Source organism: Meleagris gallopavo, chromosome 5, assembly GCF_000146605.3.
Source record: "Meleagris gallopavo isolate NT-WF06-2002-E0010 breed Aviagen turkey brand Nicholas breeding stock chromosome 5, Turkey_5.1, whole genome shotgun sequence".
Taxonomy (NCBI): Eukaryota; Metazoa; Chordata; class Aves; order Galliformes; family Phasianidae; genus Meleagris; species Meleagris gallopavo.
The window spans coordinates 54,725,682-54,744,161 of NC_015015.2; the positions used below are offsets into that span (position 1 = coordinate 54,725,682).

At 39.6% G+C, this 18,480-nt stretch overlaps 1 protein-coding gene across 1 annotated transcript in view; it reads right to left on the minus strand.

Moving 5' to 3' along the window:
• Positions 1-329: 329 nt before the first annotated feature.
• NAA30 (N(alpha)-acetyltransferase 30, NatC catalytic subunit) overlaps positions 330-18,480 on the minus strand; it is a 33,880-nt gene continuing 15,729 nt past the window's right edge. The window contains exons 2-5 of the mRNA XM_010712097.3: positions 17,540-18,081; positions 10,219-10,342; positions 8,347-8,402; positions 330-1,572 (exon numbers count right to left, since the gene is read on the minus strand). Coding sequence (XP_010710399.2) covers positions 1,435-1,572; positions 8,347-8,402; positions 10,219-10,342; positions 17,540-18,081 — 860 coding nt within the window. The 3' untranslated portion in view covers positions 330-1,434. The remainder of the gene's footprint in view (positions 1,573-8,346; positions 8,403-10,218; positions 10,343-17,539; positions 18,082-18,480) is intronic.

Genomic DNA, 18,480 nt, shown 5'->3' on the forward strand with positions numbered 1-18,480 from the left:
CAGACTCTTCCAGAAGTCAACTAATATTTTATTTTGAAGTGGAGGAAAAATAAAAATAAAATAAAAATAAAAAATCCCAACCAACCGATTCATAGAACTGAGCTATATAGTCACGCTGAACAAGAAAGCCTAGACACTGTAATTACTGAACAGATTGATGGGTATTGGTAAAACCTATGTAAGCCCAATTGAGACAGAAAGTGAGAGAGAGGAGGAGGAAGAGAAAGAGAAATCTCTTCCCCATCGCTTTGATTTTGGAAGGAAAAAAAAAATCCCCCAATAATTTAGCTCATGTAAGTTTAGAGAAAATGAGAGCAGCTAAAAATGGATACAATACACCTTGAAATTTATTTCCAAGACCAAGAACCAAAGATTGAAGCATTTTAGAACACTGAAGCAAAGCAATCTGAAAAAAAAAAAAATTGTTCAAACTATTTTAAAATAGCTGTTTTTCAGAGCTTCTAGTGATAATTTTGATTAAATAAAATCATACCAATTTACATTAATTTTCTATATCTTCTTTTAAAAGTCCCTCACTCTTTTAAAGAAAAAAGTGCATCCAAAACCAGCAGAGATTTACTGGCAACATCAGGTTCTCTTTTAGCAGCTACTCAAGGATTTCAAAATAGCTTACACTTCCTGCTATAAGAAAAGAAGGGCCTTCCAAACCCTCGTTTGGGAGAAGTATCCAAATCATAAAAATCTGAAATAATTTATTATCAAATCCAGAATTTAAATAAAAGCAGAATTTTTTCTTGCAGAGACAATTGAAGAAAGTAAAAGAATAAAAGCATGCACTCCAAACTTAGAGGTGAAGACAAATATACTTATCTATACAGGCACTGGCAGACGCAATTTAATTGTTACTGTTACTCATTGTAACACACACCCCACCCTACAATACATTTTTTCATTCACTAATCACTGAGGTACCAATATTTAAGAATGGAAAATTCAATATTGAAAAATAAAACCTAAAATTGAAGCCTTTTTCCAGAAAACTATGGCAATTTTTTTTTCTTTTTTGTATGAAATGTTAGTATACTTATAGAATTTTACAATCTACATTGGCTTTTTTTTTTTTTCGGGAACCAAAAGTTGTGTTCCACATAACAGGTTCTTTAATAAAATGTTCACTGTGTATGTAATACAGTCAGTAGACTTGCAAATAAACAAACCTATCTTGGCTATCAAGTGGCACATCTTGCTGGTACCAAAAGAACTCGAAGTTTGAAACAATCGGCTTTAATTCGGAACAAATGCGCCATGCCAAAGTGCAACAAATATGTGCGACACTCAAATGAGACACTGACAGATAAGAGCTGCATGGAAATTACTAAGTCCACCTGCAAAGCAATTTTGTACAAATTGCATTGCATGCAAAGGACAACTCTGCGCTGTTGGGACGTCAGTTGCTTGATGTGATGGATTCTTTTAACGCAGCCATAGTTTAAGACGCAGTGCATCAACTCCATTTAAATAGTATCTGAACAGCCTCTTGTCTCGCACAAACCCAAGGTTTTCATAAAGTTTCAAAGCAGACTTATTTGTGATTTCTGTTTCCAATACAACCTTCAAGAGAAAAAAGAGAAAGCATGTATGAGAAAGCTGTTACGTCACAACCGAACAAATCCCAAAGTTGGTATTTAAAGGTACACTTCAGAGCAATTGCTGGAATCAATATTTCAAGTCCTCGTTTATACAAACAACTCCCCCTTCAATCCTCACATTTAAAAGAAAATAGCAGTTAACAGTAGCTGTAAGCAAGTTTCATTCATCTCAAGATTTTGTTTGCTGTGAACAGCGTTTCAAACCATTATCTGATAGCAATGAAACATAAGAAAAAATAAGAATACCAATTGAACAGTGCAGGGTCCAAATCATAGAATCACCAAGATTGGAAAAGACCTCTAAAGCCAGTCCAACCATCCACCTACCACCAATATCTCCCACTAAACCACATCCCTCAGTGTAACAACTACACGTTTCTTGAACACAAACACATACTTGGAATGAATCCTAGAATGGCCTGGGTTGAAAATTGAAAAGGACCACAATGCTCATCTAGTTCCAACCCCCTGCTATGTGCAGGGTCGCCAACCACCACACCAGCCTGCCCAGAACTTCTACACATTATAAGAACTTGGTATGCAGTGAATTATATTTCACCCCTGAACATCTCTCACCTCTAATTTGAAGGATTTAGACCTAGATACAAACTCCTTCATTCTGTGCCCCGCCATCAAATCTAATGTTTATAATGCATATCTGTGCTCAGCACAAGGACTCAGACTCATCCCAGAATGCACACACCAGGCAGATCCCAGGTTCACAGGGTCCTGTTCAGGGCTTCTTGGATGGCCCATACCAAAATTCCTCATATGCCAATGGGCACATCAAAACTTACAGAGAGCAAAGCTGTTGCAAGAGAGGCCTGAGCTGGAAGTAATTGATTATAGCGAGCAAGTAAAAGGCACATCATTACATTTCAAGTAATGCATTGGTTTCAGAAGATTAAAACTTCTTGGTCATTTATTGTTCCCAACTAGCTTGGCAAGGAAGAAAGAGCAGCTCTTTCCTTTTTATATCTTTTCTTTTTTTTCTTTTGGCTTGTCACCAATAGCTCACACCAAACCCACGTGTAGTTCATGGAAAGCAAAGACTGAAAAGTGTCCCAGCAGCCTCAAGTACTGCCCAAAAACTACACTGGCATTAACAATCACAGAATCACAGAATGGCTTGGGTTGGAAGGGACCTCAAGGATCATGAAGCTCCAACCCCTACCACAGGCAGGGCCTCCAACCTCCACATTTCATACCAGACCAGTTTAACAAGAAGTTAAACTGTTGAAGTACATCCCTCTGAATTATTTTTGCCAATTTTTTTCCAAACACAATGAACAGAGCTATGGCACACCTCACCTGGTAAGCAATACACCCATTCCAACCACTGAGAATTTGTTCACTGCTGTCCACCTCAGTTATTGAGAGATTCTACTGTTAAGGATTGACCACAGCTGCTTAAGAACACTGGCAGAACTAATAAACTGATACTAATATCCCCCAGACAACTACATTCACATATTAAACAAGAGCTGATGGACACTGTAGAAGGACATTCCAAGAAATTTATGCAGCAAGCCAGTGAGCAGTGCAGGTACAAGACCACTAATGGCTACACCTAAAGCAGTATTTGATGCCCACCACTCTACACAAAAATCCCAGTTAAAAAAAAAAAGTAAACTAGTCTATCTCAGAACCTAAGACTCCCTCACCTTCCAAAAGGAGGAAGTTTTTTGTTGCTGTTGTTCTGTTTTAAATTAAAAATGCTAGCCTGTATTTGTAGAGCAGTTTAAGCTAACCTACCTTGAAGACTGTTGGCCTTCAGGCATGCATTTCCACTCCCCCTCAGCTCTTCTGCCAGCTCACTAGGTTCACTACCAAGCTACTTCATAAAGCAAACTATCAGAAAAACAACTCAATTTTCTCCCCATCATGTTTGCTCTTTGCATCTGAGGTTACTAGCATTTACACTGATTTCCTTCAGTAAGGTTGAAAAATCTGCTTTCTTTATGTACTTGAGCATTACTTAAGTTTCAAGCCACTCAGATGTTCCTATGGACAATTCCCCCTGTGCTTTTTAATTTGTGATTGTTGTAAGAACTGCAAGGGTGAGCTAACAGTGAACAACACACACTGGAGGAAAATAAGACTTAAAAGAAGTTTTTCTAGAACAAACACTAAAATATTAATAGCTGTAGTTCTTAAATTACAGAATAGTCTATTGTACCTGCACTCTTAAGACAAGCAAATTCTTGTCTTAAAGAACTAGAGATTGAATTTCTCTTGCTGGCACCTCATGCAATAGTACTATCAGGCCTTACAACTTGATTGATTACTATTACCAACTTCAATCTATTAAAATGAATAACTTTCAAGCTATCACCAATTATGGCAATGCAATAGTTTACCTGAAGAGTTCCTCTTTTCTACACGAGTATTGCACACTGTACAACTTCTTAGTTCAAATTAAAAGAAAGCATTATGCCAAACAGGAAATGTGACCCATGTAAATTCACAATGCAGGAAGTTCTTATTTGAACTCTGCCTACAAATGGCATTCACTTGCACTAAAGTTCTTTATTCTGGCAGAGTGATATAACATGTCTGTATTCAACTGCAAGCTTGCATACTTTGCAGTGCTAGAAGACTTCCAACACTGCAGACCCAAGGGAGGGGTTATATGTTGAAATTCAGGTTTGCTGGAATCCTAGCAAGTGCTCATCTTGAAAGCTAATGCATCAGATTTGTTCTGGTATTTCTAAGAAACACTCAGCACAATGAACAATAATTCCTTGATCTCAACATAGTGCCTTGATCTCACAGAGGGCTAAGACACACTCCTGGATCTAGTAAGGAAACACCTAAGATTTATACGTGCGCTGTTAGTCTGATTTTGTGAAGGATTCTTCTCTTCAATCAAGCTCAAGATCTTCAATTGTTACTTTAATATTTGTCTATTTTATTTTGCAAACGTGCCTATTAAGTCTTCTCATAATGCAACCCATCTACTCCTGTAGATCAGTAAGGTCTGACCGGGTTGGAACACGATTTTCTGCAACTTTTTGTAGGCCATTATTTTCTCTTATGCCCAAAATAAGAAAAACTTACAGTTACCATCTCAACTCTGGTCAATTTTAACTGGTTTTAGAAAAAAGGAATATCCTATAAGAATGGAACATAATGTTTCCTGTTATTACCTTCTTGTACCTAGTTTACCTGAACTGAAGGAAAAAAAGGAGGTCAAGCTTCCTTGCTTTTTCAGCTCAAATCCTGAATGCACTCAAGTTCAGAAACCAAATCACATAATACAGCCAAATCAAATAAACTAATAAGGAAAATAACTCTTTCAGCACTCACAGAAGAGGCCGCTATTCCTACAAATAAGCTTGGCCTATTGTGAGATTCAAGCTGTGGGTGCTTGTCCAGCATCCTTCATCAGATTGACTGACTTACCATTTAAAGACAGGCAGTATCTCAAATATAAAACTTATACAAAATGATCTGTAGATTCAAAAAAGCTAAAGATGCCAAGAGTTTGATAATTTCAAATAGGATTATATAAAAATCCATCACTCTTAGAAGCATGACACTGAATTAGAAAGACACACCTGGTGCTGAAGTCTGAAAAATCTGACTTTAAAACATTTTAAAGTTTCATAGGAATACTCAGAAGAAGTCATAACTCCTTTCCACGCTTTGCCAAAAAAGTTCTGAAGAGCTCCACTTATTCAAGTCTTATTTTGATTGGTTAGTAGTTACATGGTGCTAAAATAATGCAACATGAGGTAAATAATCATATGCAGATTACTTACAGTCATTTGTTACAGATGGAAAGTCTACATGGGAACAAACAACTCTTTCTTTCCTTATTCTGATTAAGGGATGGAGCAGCTCCGTGTGACAATGTTAAGTAACATAACTTAAGAAAAGTGCTTGTCATAAAGGCCAAACAAATGTACAACAGGCAGCCAGATGCTCTATTTGCTGGAGTTGGCACACACATCTTTTGCAAGGCTTCCCAGGAAGTCTAAAATCTGTGATACTTTATGAAGGACTACACTGAACCAAGTATTTATCAGATTATACGTCACAAGTTACTAAATAATTGATTGCAACTATTCTGTAATTAGACTGAAGGGAAAAGATTACAAACAGCTTTTGGAAAATTTCAGTGACAATCATAGGTCCATGTTCCTGTTTTTAATGATAGAAAATCATTAAGCGAGTTTGCAATTCAAAAATACTCTCTGGAATCTCTTTTGTATCAACAGCATCTTCGTATTTCCATCATGCTTTTGATTTTATGAAGGGATGTAGAAAAACAAGTTAAAAGCAGCAGAGAGAAACTATTTACACACCTCACAAAGAGCAGTCACTGTCACACACTGCTTCATCAGCCAGGCATCAATCAGATGGACAGAAACTGTTTCCCTCCCCCCCAGCAACTGCTGTAATAAATGGTGAAGGTAAATTTCTCAGCTCTGTCTGAGAGCTTTAAATAGCAGGTGGCTAACTGGATCTTTCAAATCCTGGTCACCACTGACAATTTCTCAGCAATCTACCACATGCAACAAGTAAACACTGGTATTGTTGTACCACACACCAGGAAGAAACCTATAGTTTCTGCTAAAGGAAAGGAATATGCTTCCTATTGGCTGTACATTACCTGTATGTTAAGCATTAACACACTGTATTACTCTGGGCATGCCTCTGCCAACTGGTGTTATAGGAAGTCAGAAATACACTCTGCTTGTGCTCCTCATTGCCTGGACATGAGTTCCCATTTCAAAAGTTTGTACCAGTATAAAACCAGGCTGATGCAAAAGCCCCCAAGAAGCATGGCATGATTAGTTCAGAATCATCATGCCACAAACACTTATGTTATTTCTGGGAGTGAAACATGCCTGCACCCGTCCAGCACACACTTTAAAGAGCTTGCACTGAAGCACATTTGATTAAATAGGGACAGCAAAAAGCCTGAAAAATGACCCAAGATTTTATTATAAGCATTTACACAAGACTAAAGATGAAAATCTATGACTAAGGCTTAATGAGGTCTTACTGCAGAGTAGCCTGCAATCCTTACCACGTCTATTTTAAGTAATGGTAAGAAAGACTCTTGCATTATTATTAAAGCAGGTGGGGGAAAGAAAAATGACACAGGAGAGCTCATTAAGTGTATACCTCAAAGATAGTCCAGTATAAAAACAACACTATGGGAGAAGTAGTACACACACACACATAAATAATACAGGGAGCACTGCAACTCTGGTGGCCTGGGTAGAGACACAAAGTTCAGCTACTGACTCTCTAACAGCAGCAGGCTTCAAGACCCTGCATCTTATTTCTCCCAGTGTGATGACAGTACACTGATAGACTTTTTTTTCCCCTTCGTTCCTCAAATCTCAGATATGTAGCAGTTGCAAATGAATTCAAAACCACAGTGGAAAGCAGTGGAAAAGATGTGTTCAAGGTAGCAAGTAGGAAAATAGAGAAAAGCACAGTACATATGATAAGAACATCAAGACAAAACAAAGAACTTGAGCAATTACAGAACTCTTAGACTGCAGTACACTGCCTGGATACAACAAATGGTAGAAGAAAAAAAAAAAGACACCAGAAAACTGCTCTCTTCAAATACCTGAAAGATGACTGCAGTGAGAGAGGGGTTAGTTTCCTCTCACTGGTGACAGAATAAGGGGAAATGGCCTCAAGTTGCACCAGGAAGTTTAGGTTGGCTATCAGGAACCACTTCTTTACAGAAAGGGTAGTTAAGCACTGGAATGGGCTCCCCAGGGAGGTGGTTGAGTCACCAGCCCTGGATGTGTTTAAAAACAGTTTGGATGTGGTGCTCAGGGACATGATTTAGCAGAGGGTGGTTAGAGTTAGGGTAGTATGGTTAGCTTGTGGTTGGACTTGATCTTGAAGGTCTTTTCCAAGCTGAGCATTTCCATGATTCTATGGACAACTAAGGGAATGGAGTGAGATGAGGTAACAAAGGATCATTAACAATGATACATTGAAATGACATAGTGTTCAGATGTCAGGAATAAGCTAACAACTGCACTGTAGCAAGCAGATGGAAGTTAAAGAATCAGCTAACTGGATTAAGGAGATTGGTTACAAGGGGAGTTCCTCACAAGTTAAACAGGGAACATAAAGATAGTTGCTTCATACATTAAAAAAGAAAAAAAAATAAGAAAAAAACCACATAGAACTATAATCTGATAAAAGATAAGACTAACAAATAGGCCAGAGAAAAAGCCTGACAGTAATTAAGTCACTTTCCTTCACTGCCATGCTAAATCATCAGAACTCAGTGCTATGTGATACAGCTTCAGTATTGTTGAAGTAACCTGACTACTTGCTGCAATAAAACTATAATCTGCACTATTACAGCATGTACTGTTCCAATATCTTGTGTATTCTGAAAGCATGGAAATATTACAACAACATGCAAGTTACACTGGTCAAGTGAACCTAAAGTTGACTCTTAAGAAGAAAATATGCCAACAACTGAAGGCTGAGGCAGCTTTGCAATGTAAAACAGAACCTGAAACACTGCACTTGAGTATTTATGACAAATTTAGAAAGTTATTTTATTTATGCCATATGTTTTTGAGGCTTTTTTCCCTTCTATTATAAAAGAAAGAGCGCATTACCAACTCACCTCCCACCCAAAACACATTCCTGTGAAATTAAAAGACAAATCTGTGAAACAAATTCATACATGGGAAAACACAAACCATAAACAATATGAAAGTTTTTAATTATGAGATCTTACCTCATCACAATCTCCTTCGACCATAGCATAAATAGCTTTCTTAACCAAGTTTGTACCTGAAACACAGATTTCAGTAAGTATTAATTAGAATGGACGTGCAAGAAATGTCAGTTTATACACAACTAACCTGTACTACCTACGTGCTGTGACATCAGGGGAAATTAGGGAGGAAAGAATGTAACAAGAAGTTGCAGTCAAGTTGCAGTCTCAAGTTTGAATACTGAAATCATCTCTAAAGTAATCCAGAGACTCAGCTTGAATGCAAAAGTCTTCTAACGCAAGGATATTAGAAACAGGCTTCTATGTTTAACATGGTGTTATATATAGCCTTCCAAAATATGATTCATTCCCTTTTGCTGCATTTAAAGGCAAAATCTGCTGGCATGTACTCGAAGGGCATTCATCTTCCAAGGGAATTTCCTCTTACTAAAACAAATACTTCTACTAGCAACAGAACTTATGAAACCACTTTTCTTGCAGCTCACTCCCCATTTGGATTTGCCAGTAACTAATAAAGTGGTCGAAGCCCACCCCTTCCCTTCAGTCAAGCATTAAATTGAATTATTTATCATTATTTCTCATCTATTTCACGACAGTTCTACGAATGCGATATCCCTACCTGTCTGTAGAATTGGGGTGAAATTGAAAGTTGATTTCAAAGTTATTACTGGAAAAAAACTGCTGTGCAATGAAATTGCATAAATGTCACTTCCATAAGAAGGCTAAGGAAAAGGAAAAAGAACCCCAAGGAATCTAGAGATTGTTTTCAAGTATCCTCAGAACTTTAATCAATTAAGGTTTTCACTGAACAAAACTGCATATAAAACACCTTCAGATTAACAGCATGCTTTGAGCAACATCAAGATGATAAATGCAGGATAGATGTTAGCATTTACATAATACTAAAGTAAGCAAAATGTTAAGTATAAATTTTATTTATATAACTCTAAAAATAATGATCTGACTAAAGCAAAGGAAAAATCTTGTAGAGATCTTAAGAACAGCATTAGTTCTTATTTACTTATGAATCCAAGCACCTGCAACTAAAACACAGCAGGCTGCTTCATGACTCAGCTAAAAGGAAAGGAGAGAACCATTTCTCACTATCCTCTTCCTTCTGCTCCACTACAGACACCAAGAAGAGCTTCTGAACTGCATCAAAAGAGTCACGATAATTTTCAAGTTAAAGATGTTACAAAATGTAACTTCATAATAACAAACTCAAAACCTAACACCACGTTTCCTAGCTGGCTTGATTAAAGGAGGAAAATCCCTTCCAATAGAGCAAAAAGTGATCAATGAAGGCAAATCTCTCTGCCAAGAGCTGTTTATTTCATTGTGTGACTTCCCATCAAAACAGCTCTCCATTTTGGTTGTTCAAGCAGGAATACACAACTATTTTTCAAGCATTAATACAGCAATGAACTACATATGTTCTCCCCAGTGGGCAATATATACATAATTCACAGGGGAAAACCAGGGGACATATCCACTGGGGAAAAAAAAATATATATATATATATATATATGAATACACTGAACACAACAAAGACAAAGTTATGAAAGCACATATAAAAATGAAAAGCAATTCCTGCAGTTATTTGATGGTGGTAATTTGCAGAGGTAAGTGGCTGCTGAATGCCTTTCATTTTAGCTTCATAAACCAGATGTAAAGCTCGTGTGGAATGGGCACTTCAGGTTATTTCAGCTGAATGGAAAAAGACACTGGGGACTTTGTGTAGATGAGCAAGGCAAGGATGACAGCAAACCACCACATCTAGAAGTGCAGCTCTGCTTCAATCTTTATGCACCTATGTTTACCCCAACAATGTAGGATATAAGTAAGAAATAACAACAAAAAGGCTCTTCTTACCAATTCCTTTTCTTCTGTATTTGGAATCCACTGCTAACATGGCTATATAACCTCTGCGGAACATCTTTTTGTGCATATCCAGCTTGCAGACGATGGCACCTACACACTCTTCCCCTACCATGGCCTTAAAGACAAACATATAGGTATGTATTCTCAGTTTATGATCTGCAGTGCTACCAGAATTAGTAAACCAGTACATTTAAAATGAAACAGCTGTACAAAATTTGCTTGTGTACAACAACCAAGTCAGTTTTAAGAATGTTTCCAGAGCTACAAACTTATTTCTCTATCATCTTAAAATAAAATTACAGTCCATCAACAGGCAACGAATTGTCCAGGAGAGAACTGCAGTATTACTCTACGAAGTCTACCAACATGAACATCTGGGACAGAACGGGGTAGAAAAGAGATAAAGACCAGGTTAAGACATAGATCCTTCCCCATGTGCTGCCACAAAGTAAAAAGCTCTTTACTGTGATCTGAATTTTCAAGTGCAATGGCTGGGTGGGTAATATGCTTAAGTTTTATCTGGTGTTTATGTCATGGTCATAACACATCAGAGAAAAATGTCTTTGCATTTAATCTTTAGAAATGGTCATTTTCAGTCGTGGGACATCCCAGCAATAAACAAACAAACAAAAGCATCCAGTTAATGTCACACATTTTCACTGTTCTGAGATTTTATTTACTACGAGCTATGCACTGACAGATCCAATCATCACAAAATGTGTGGTTAAGGAGACATTCTGAAATAATAAGAAGAAAAAAATACTCAAAGATCCTAACCCCTCCCCTTATCAAACCATTCACACACAAAAAAACCTACCATGAAATACATTAGAGTCATATGTTAACTGAATGACTAGGCAGCATGAGAGACTAATGACATTAGAACCGACAGCAGTAAAGTAAATAATGCTACAGAGCAAGGCAGCATCCAAAAAGAGTATGAATTATTACTGTTTATTCAGAGAAAGATTGACAGATAAAAAAGAAGCTGAAGATTGCATGCATGGTGTGTAAGTGGATCCTCAGAACTCTGAGACCTGTATCTGCAGGGAGAACCAGCCTTCCGCTCACGCGTGCCTCCTAAACCAGGCCTACAGCACATGATTGGCACAAGCATGTGCTAGCACAACAGCTTCTGGATAATCCAAATTCACAGCACTAAGAGACATCAAACAAAAAAGACCTGCCTGAGCCAGTATTACCAGGCCTCCAGTGCTTGTCTCCCCAAAGTCTCTGGTAGGAACTCTGTAAACAGAACGTTTCACTGTGCAGCTTGTAGGATAAGAATCTACAGGCAGAAGGCTCTTAGAGATGGTACCACAGGCACCAATCCGCAGGTTTTCTGCCTGAAGTGTGATGGCTTCCAGCTCCCCATTTGGACAGTGGGTTATTAAACAAGCCAGCTGTCAGCCAGAAGCCCATTAGAAGGTGACAGGAAACGGCCCCAAATGAATGAGCTGCAGTTCTGTAACACTATGATGCAGCGTGAGCCTAACAACACATCTAATATGGTTTGAGCTCGTCAGGCAAACATAATTATAAATATAGCTAAGTTTTCATTTGGCAAAAATATATATTTTTCTAACAGCACCCGAGAACAACCCTGAACAATATAAATCAGTAATTTTTAAAACAACCCTGAACAATCTAAACCTGTAATTTTTAAAACAACAAATGAAACATGATCTAAGTGGACTGAAATACACAGCCTCCAAGCAGTCTTTTGTTTGTTCTAAAACACACCTTCATTTCGTAGAAAAGAAAAGCTGTACTTATACAAAAACTGCATGCAAAGTATCAGCTCAAGGCAAATCTATCCCTGCTCAGACCTGAGAAAAGCAGGGAGTTAAAGAGTATCATCAGACACTTCATAACATTGCTATAATTATGCTGAGTACCTAGATGTAATCTTATACTTTGCTTTAAAAGAAAAAAAGAGCACGAACTGGCACTTGATTCTTTTCCTCCTCACCATTCAGGAGTAGCACCATCTCAGACAACTGCAGATTTGCTTTTTTTCTTGTTAGAACTACTTCCCAAAAAACCTACTTTCATTAAACATGTACTCACATTAAACATTAAATGATCAGCAAATAATTTTGTTGCAGCAATCAAAGGAAATTCCCACTGATGTTGCCACAAAGTTGCATACAGTATCACTTCGTTACCACTTCCTAGAACACTTAAATCTGTCTTTCTGTCTCGGAGCAGGTGAGTCTGCCCCTTCACCTCTGACTGCTCCACTTCCATACTGAGCACTGCAGCCTGAGTTTTCTTGTTGCCTTTCTTCTCCTTTCTCCTTCTCTCCAACCTTACCTAAAGCTGGAAACAAATCTAAAATGTGAAGTAAAACTTGGTCATATTTTTTCTTTGGAAAAACGTTTAGCTGTGTAAATACAGGGGAAAAGAAAAAAGAATGAGAGTTGTGGGAAGGAAGGAGAAAAAGTAGTTCCTATACAACATCATGTATGAGAAGACTATCATAGGACAAATATTCTTTTCAAGTACATGAAAATACTTCTAAGCACACAGGTTTCCACAAACAGAATTCAGCCCAACTTACCATGATATATCATAAGCCCCACAGAGTGCTATAAGATTTACTTCAGTCCTAAGTTCTCAGCAACACTAACACACACATATTCAAATCTAATATTTACATCAACTTTGTTCTTATGAATAAGTTCAAATCAAACTAGATTTTAAAACCTTTGTATTGCAACCACACATGACCAGAGTTAACACAGATGTTTATAAATCAGCAAGAACATTGCCTCTCTTATAATTAAACAACTGGCACCAGTTTCATTGGCAAAGGTGGCACTGCATCTGTCAGCCATTGCCTCAGTGTGCCTTTTGGACTCAGAGTTCCACTTAAAGATGACTAAACCAAACAACTTGCCCCTAAAAGAGGAATAGTTTGCAATTCAAATGCAGTAGAACCTGCACTACTGCAGGTTCCTTTTCCACACAGGCACTAAAATCCATCCCAGAGTATCACAGGAACAGCTCGGTACGAATCTTTGGCTTACATTTAATGATCATGTTACCAAATGCTATTAAGGAATACATTTAGGCTAATGGTTTTAACCTGCAGTCTGGCAGTTCAGTCAGAGCTCTTTACAGCTCTGGGCAAATCACAAAGTCACTCTCCCTGCTTCCACTCTATGAAACTGGACACGAGTAATTCCTTCCTGTGCAATTCAATGCCAAAAGAGCTCCACTAGCTGCTGTTAAATACACATACACTACAAAGTCTGAACCCTTCACAAAGCCTGTTGGAGGAAGAAGCAGCACAGCGTCTCAAACCGTGATCATTCCCAAGAGGAAACTGGAATACAGAGGAATTGCAGCAGTTTGCAAATTGGCAGTGCATATGGATACGACAGAATGCCTTCCTAGGTCTGCCATGAGGCTGGTAGGACTCCCCATGCAGTTCCCTAACTTTTCTGGTTCTTCTTTTATTCCCCCAAGCATTCTAAAACTGAAAAAACAGAGATGATTTATTATAAGTCTTTAATTTGAACGTGAAGCATAGAAAATCATAAATGAAATCCAATGAGACAAAAAGTGAAGTATCAGTAGAAAAAAAAGGAGGATCTTAACCATGGCTGTTTAGGATTTACAGCCCATCTAAGACCACGTATATGGAATTAATTGCTTATTTTAAAATTGTTAAAGTTTAAATTATAATCGCTGCTATAGCTACTGGCAAAGTTCAGAACCCAATAAAAGCATGCATTTTCCAGATTTTTCTTAAAAGGTGGCTGAACAGAGCTGTGATTCTGCAGCTATGAATAAAGGAGAGATTACAACACTCAGTCAGAACTCTACTGTTATTATATCCTCTCTTACCCAAACTTTGGAACAAGCAAGGTTTCCCAAGCTCACCTCTCCCACGCTACAATATTTGGGAAACAGTTTTTTTTTCAATACGTAACTTATCAGTTCCAAATGGAAGGAGTTTGAACGCTTTCTAGAATCTGCAAAAACACTTGCAAACACAGCTACAGCTTCAAAGATGCACTTACAATCAATACAGGGACAAAGCTGTGGCAATGCTTAAAGAGTGAAACAGAAAGATAGCCCTCTCCTCTCTCATGTCTGACAGCAGTGGTTACTGTAGGTCATCTGAAGAGAAAATGGGCTGACAAAGCTCCTGGGAACAAATAAAACCCAAGCATTTGTAGGGCACCCACACCCAGCACACCCACACCTGCTCTTCCAAAGACAGGAGGAATCTAAGCTTAAGCATCCAGTCACAACTTACGGAGGAGAAGGCTGTTATCTTGCTACAGCTCAGTCAGATAATGCAGCAGTGTCCCATACCAGAGCTATTTATCACGAACTCTCAATGTTTTAACTCAAAGGCCAGGAATATGGTTACACAAATTCATCTGATGTTAAATGATGGGTTTTGATGGTTTTCTAGACCCTTTAAAAGTAGAATGTGAACTTGTTTTTGAGTGTATAGCTAGGAAATGATTTGATACTGCAAAACCATGCTAGCGATTGGTGAGGGTTGGTCCCAGCCTTCCCCCCAGCTGTGTATTCTCACCTCTCTTCTTTGCACCAACACCAGTGCTTGTGTCATACTGCTATGAATATGTTTAGAGAGCTAAACCAGCTGAAACTTAACTCTAAGACACTTATATCCCCTCAAACACACATGTATGAATGTATGGTTGGGCACTGGAGCTAGCTTAACTTCTCAAATCAGATAAATTAAAAGTTTGCACAGGTGAGGACAAGATGCTTGAACCAGAAGCAGCAAGCAGCCCTATGATTGGCACTAGCTGTTAAGTCACATCACCTTGCAAAGGCCAAGCCAAAGCTCAGCAAGCTTCAAACCCACGAGGTCATCATCCAGAAGAATAATGTTATTAATTCGCCTGGAAAAGCTCTGCATTGTCAGGGATCTAAAATGCCACATAGCAGAATTACAACATTTAAGATTGTTTACTGAATACATCAGCAAGGGAGAACTGCTGATCATTTAAGGAAGAGAGACATCCTGTCCATTTAAACAGAATTAGTTCTTTCCTCTCATGCTGTTGAGGAGGGGACCCCATCACAGTGCAATGAAGACCTCAGAGTATTGCATTAGAGGACCTCAAGAACAGCAGCAGTGGTGAAATTCAGTAACTAAACTGATAGAAATACTACAGTTTTTCCCCTCAAATACAAGCAAGTTACAGTCTAAGCCCTGTACCCAAGAAGAATCAAAGCCAAAGCAAAACCTGAAACCAGAAGGGTATGAGGCTGTGAGGCATTAAAGACAAATGATTCTGTGGGATCAGGTGCTATCCTTCCGAGCACCAACCTGACATTGTTCTTGCTAATTGGAATATGCAGTTCCTGCTGAAGATAAATATTTTAAAGAGTTATTAGATAGAAGTAGTTCGAGAATCCATTAACTGCAGAAACAAATTCAATTTTATAGAACAGAAAGTCTTCATGACAACCACTAAACAAGCCTTAAAAACACCAAAATCAGTCACAGAAATATATCAAGTGACTCAGGATACTGGAAGAGCTTCAAATTATTATGCACGTAAAACTATTTGCTAACAGCTTTAGACATCTTTTCTACTGTTTTACACGCTTCCTATCGTTCCACCCTTCAAAAAAAATGGCAAAACTGAGTAAAATTACAGAGTTCAAATAAAGTTCTGTTGATTGTTTAAGACTATTAAAAGAAGCTGTCGCTACAAAATAGACTTAGGATAACTTCCTTTCCTTGAGTAAAACCTTGTTCCTGGAATGCAATCAAAAATATATTAGAAATAAGCTGTTTTAGTGCAATTGAACAGTTTGCCACTGCTCCTTGAGTGGCAAAGTAAAGAGATGCATGATGCTCTAATAGTATCCAACACCATGCCGGCATTACTGAAGGCACACCTGATGCTGCAAGTACAGACATTTGTAGTTCAAAAGCATTTCTTTCCAAGATGAAGCAAATCAGTCACACACATAGCTAGGTGCAGGCACTACACTTGAAAAATTACCACTCTACTCTGATCAGCACAACTACGTATTGAAGAATATTTTCAAATTTTTTATTTTTATGTTGTTCCAGATGGTAACACTCTGGTCAACCTCCTGTAATCAATCGTACTGTATTCCCTCTTCAGGACTGTAAGAGGCACATTTCTGAAAACCCTCCTATAAATCATATAAATCCCACTATAAATTACACCACATCCTAAACTAAGAACATTTAGGAAGTTTAAGGCCAGATGGATTCCATTAGCTTCACCTTCTGTACTCCTATCCAATTAAAATCTTACAGAGGTACCATTGAATAAAAGGGTATCTTGACTCTGGCTAAACCATATCTGTCAGAGTGGTGTCCTGCCTTAACTGAAGCATCAAGAGAAAAGAATTCATCATTTACTTGAGTGAGGAAGCACCACACGCTCCCCAAAACATTCTGTTTGACAGAGAAACTTTCCAATGAGTAAATCAAACACAGCTAAGCCCCCCTCTTGTGCATACATATCCCTCAGACCAATTTATGCTCAGTCTCATATACCTGTGCATGGATAGCTATCCTGACAGCACGCTTGTCAGCTGAGACACACGTTCCAAAATGGTCTGGCTGTTCTCTTTCCACAAGAAGTGCTAAATATTTAGAAAGTCTGGGTAACAACTAAAACAATCTTTTTGACAGTGCAGAAGGAAGAACACAACAGTAAGGGTAGCATTAGTACTGCAAGACAGCCTGAACAAAATGAGAATTTCTGTACAGTGCATATACTACCACACCTGAAAAGTTATATAGTTGCACTTGAAATTCTCAGGGTAAGCAAGCAGATCAAAAAGTCTACAAAACCTTCAACAGTGCCCCTACTCACGTCAACATTCGTATGCCAGTCATGCTGAAGTCAGTTTGAGAACCATTGTGCAAGAATTACTAAGCACTCACAAGATACCGGTGGACTAAGTACTTTCTTTTTTAAATACAAACCTAGGAACTGAGGCAGAATAACAAAATGAGCTACCAAAGGTCACAGAAGTCAATGTCAACACCAAGATTAGAAGCCTTGAATTCCTGGACCCTAGCCCTGTGTTCAAATCCTTTCCCCACCACTGAAAAAGGTGTGTAAGAACTTCAGACATAAGCTTTGCTTATACAGGCTCAGGTGAGAAGGAGAATCCATTAGTGTTACATACTTTCCAAAAAGCTTGGCCTTTCCTCTTAGCCATAAAAAGAATTTTAGAAGCGTTTCCACATGTCAGCCCTTTAATCATGCCTCCACCCCAGCCTTAAACCACTCCCAATTCTTGCCCTCTCCCCCTCAGCACTTACCAAAAAGCAAAGTTGTGGCCAGTTGTGGATAAAATACCTATACGTGTAAATGGAGTAGGGTTCAGACAGATCTTTGGTGATCAGTCTCATGATATCGGGCATCTGCAGCTCTGATTCGTATCGGACGTATCGTATCGTTAGGTCCTCCTCGGGCTGAGAGTCCGTTCCCGAGCCTTTCAAACTGCAGCCTGCTGCTAAGGACCTAGAGAGCAGCAGCAAGGACTCCTCCTCCTCCCCACCTTCATCCCCCTCCTCCTGCTCTTCCTCCTCCAAGCCAGTCCCTCCTGCCAGCCCATTGCGGGCTGCAGTCTTAGCAGCAGTCGTAGCTGTGGCAGCAGGCTGGCTCCTGTCCCCTGTTGCTGCTGCTGCTGCGGGAGAAGGAGGAGGAGAGGGTGCAGTCCTTCCCTGGGGAGGGAGGTGGTTGGAAGGGGGGACGAGCACGGTGCTGCGGCCGGGGGCGACGGCTGCTGCTGCTGCTGCTGTCCGGAGCCCATTGTTTTGCCGGCTCGCTTGTTCTCCAACCCCTCGGGGGCCGCCCCTGCCTCAGAGCCCAGGATCTTGCTCTTGAGGGAGGCCCGCAGGTGCCGCAGCTCGGGGCTGATGAGGCCGTTGAGCTGGTGGTTGTGGTGCGGGGGGTGATGGTGGTGGTGGTGGAGGCGGTGCTGCTGCGGCCCCCCCTTGCCGCCGTCGCTGCTTCCTCCTCCTCCTTGCTGCTGCTCCCGTCCGCCCGCGGGTCCCTCCTCTTCCTCCTCCTCCTCCTCTTCGGCCTCCTCGTCCTGGGCCCCGGTGCAGGCGGCGGCGGCGGCGGAGGAGGTGGAACAGGAGGAGGAGGAGGAAGCACCGCCCCCCCCCTCCTCCTCCTCCGTCCGGGGAAGGGGAGAGCGTCGTCCCCTGCGGGGAGAGGACGCTGCTACGGCCCCGGCGGTACCTCGGCCATATCC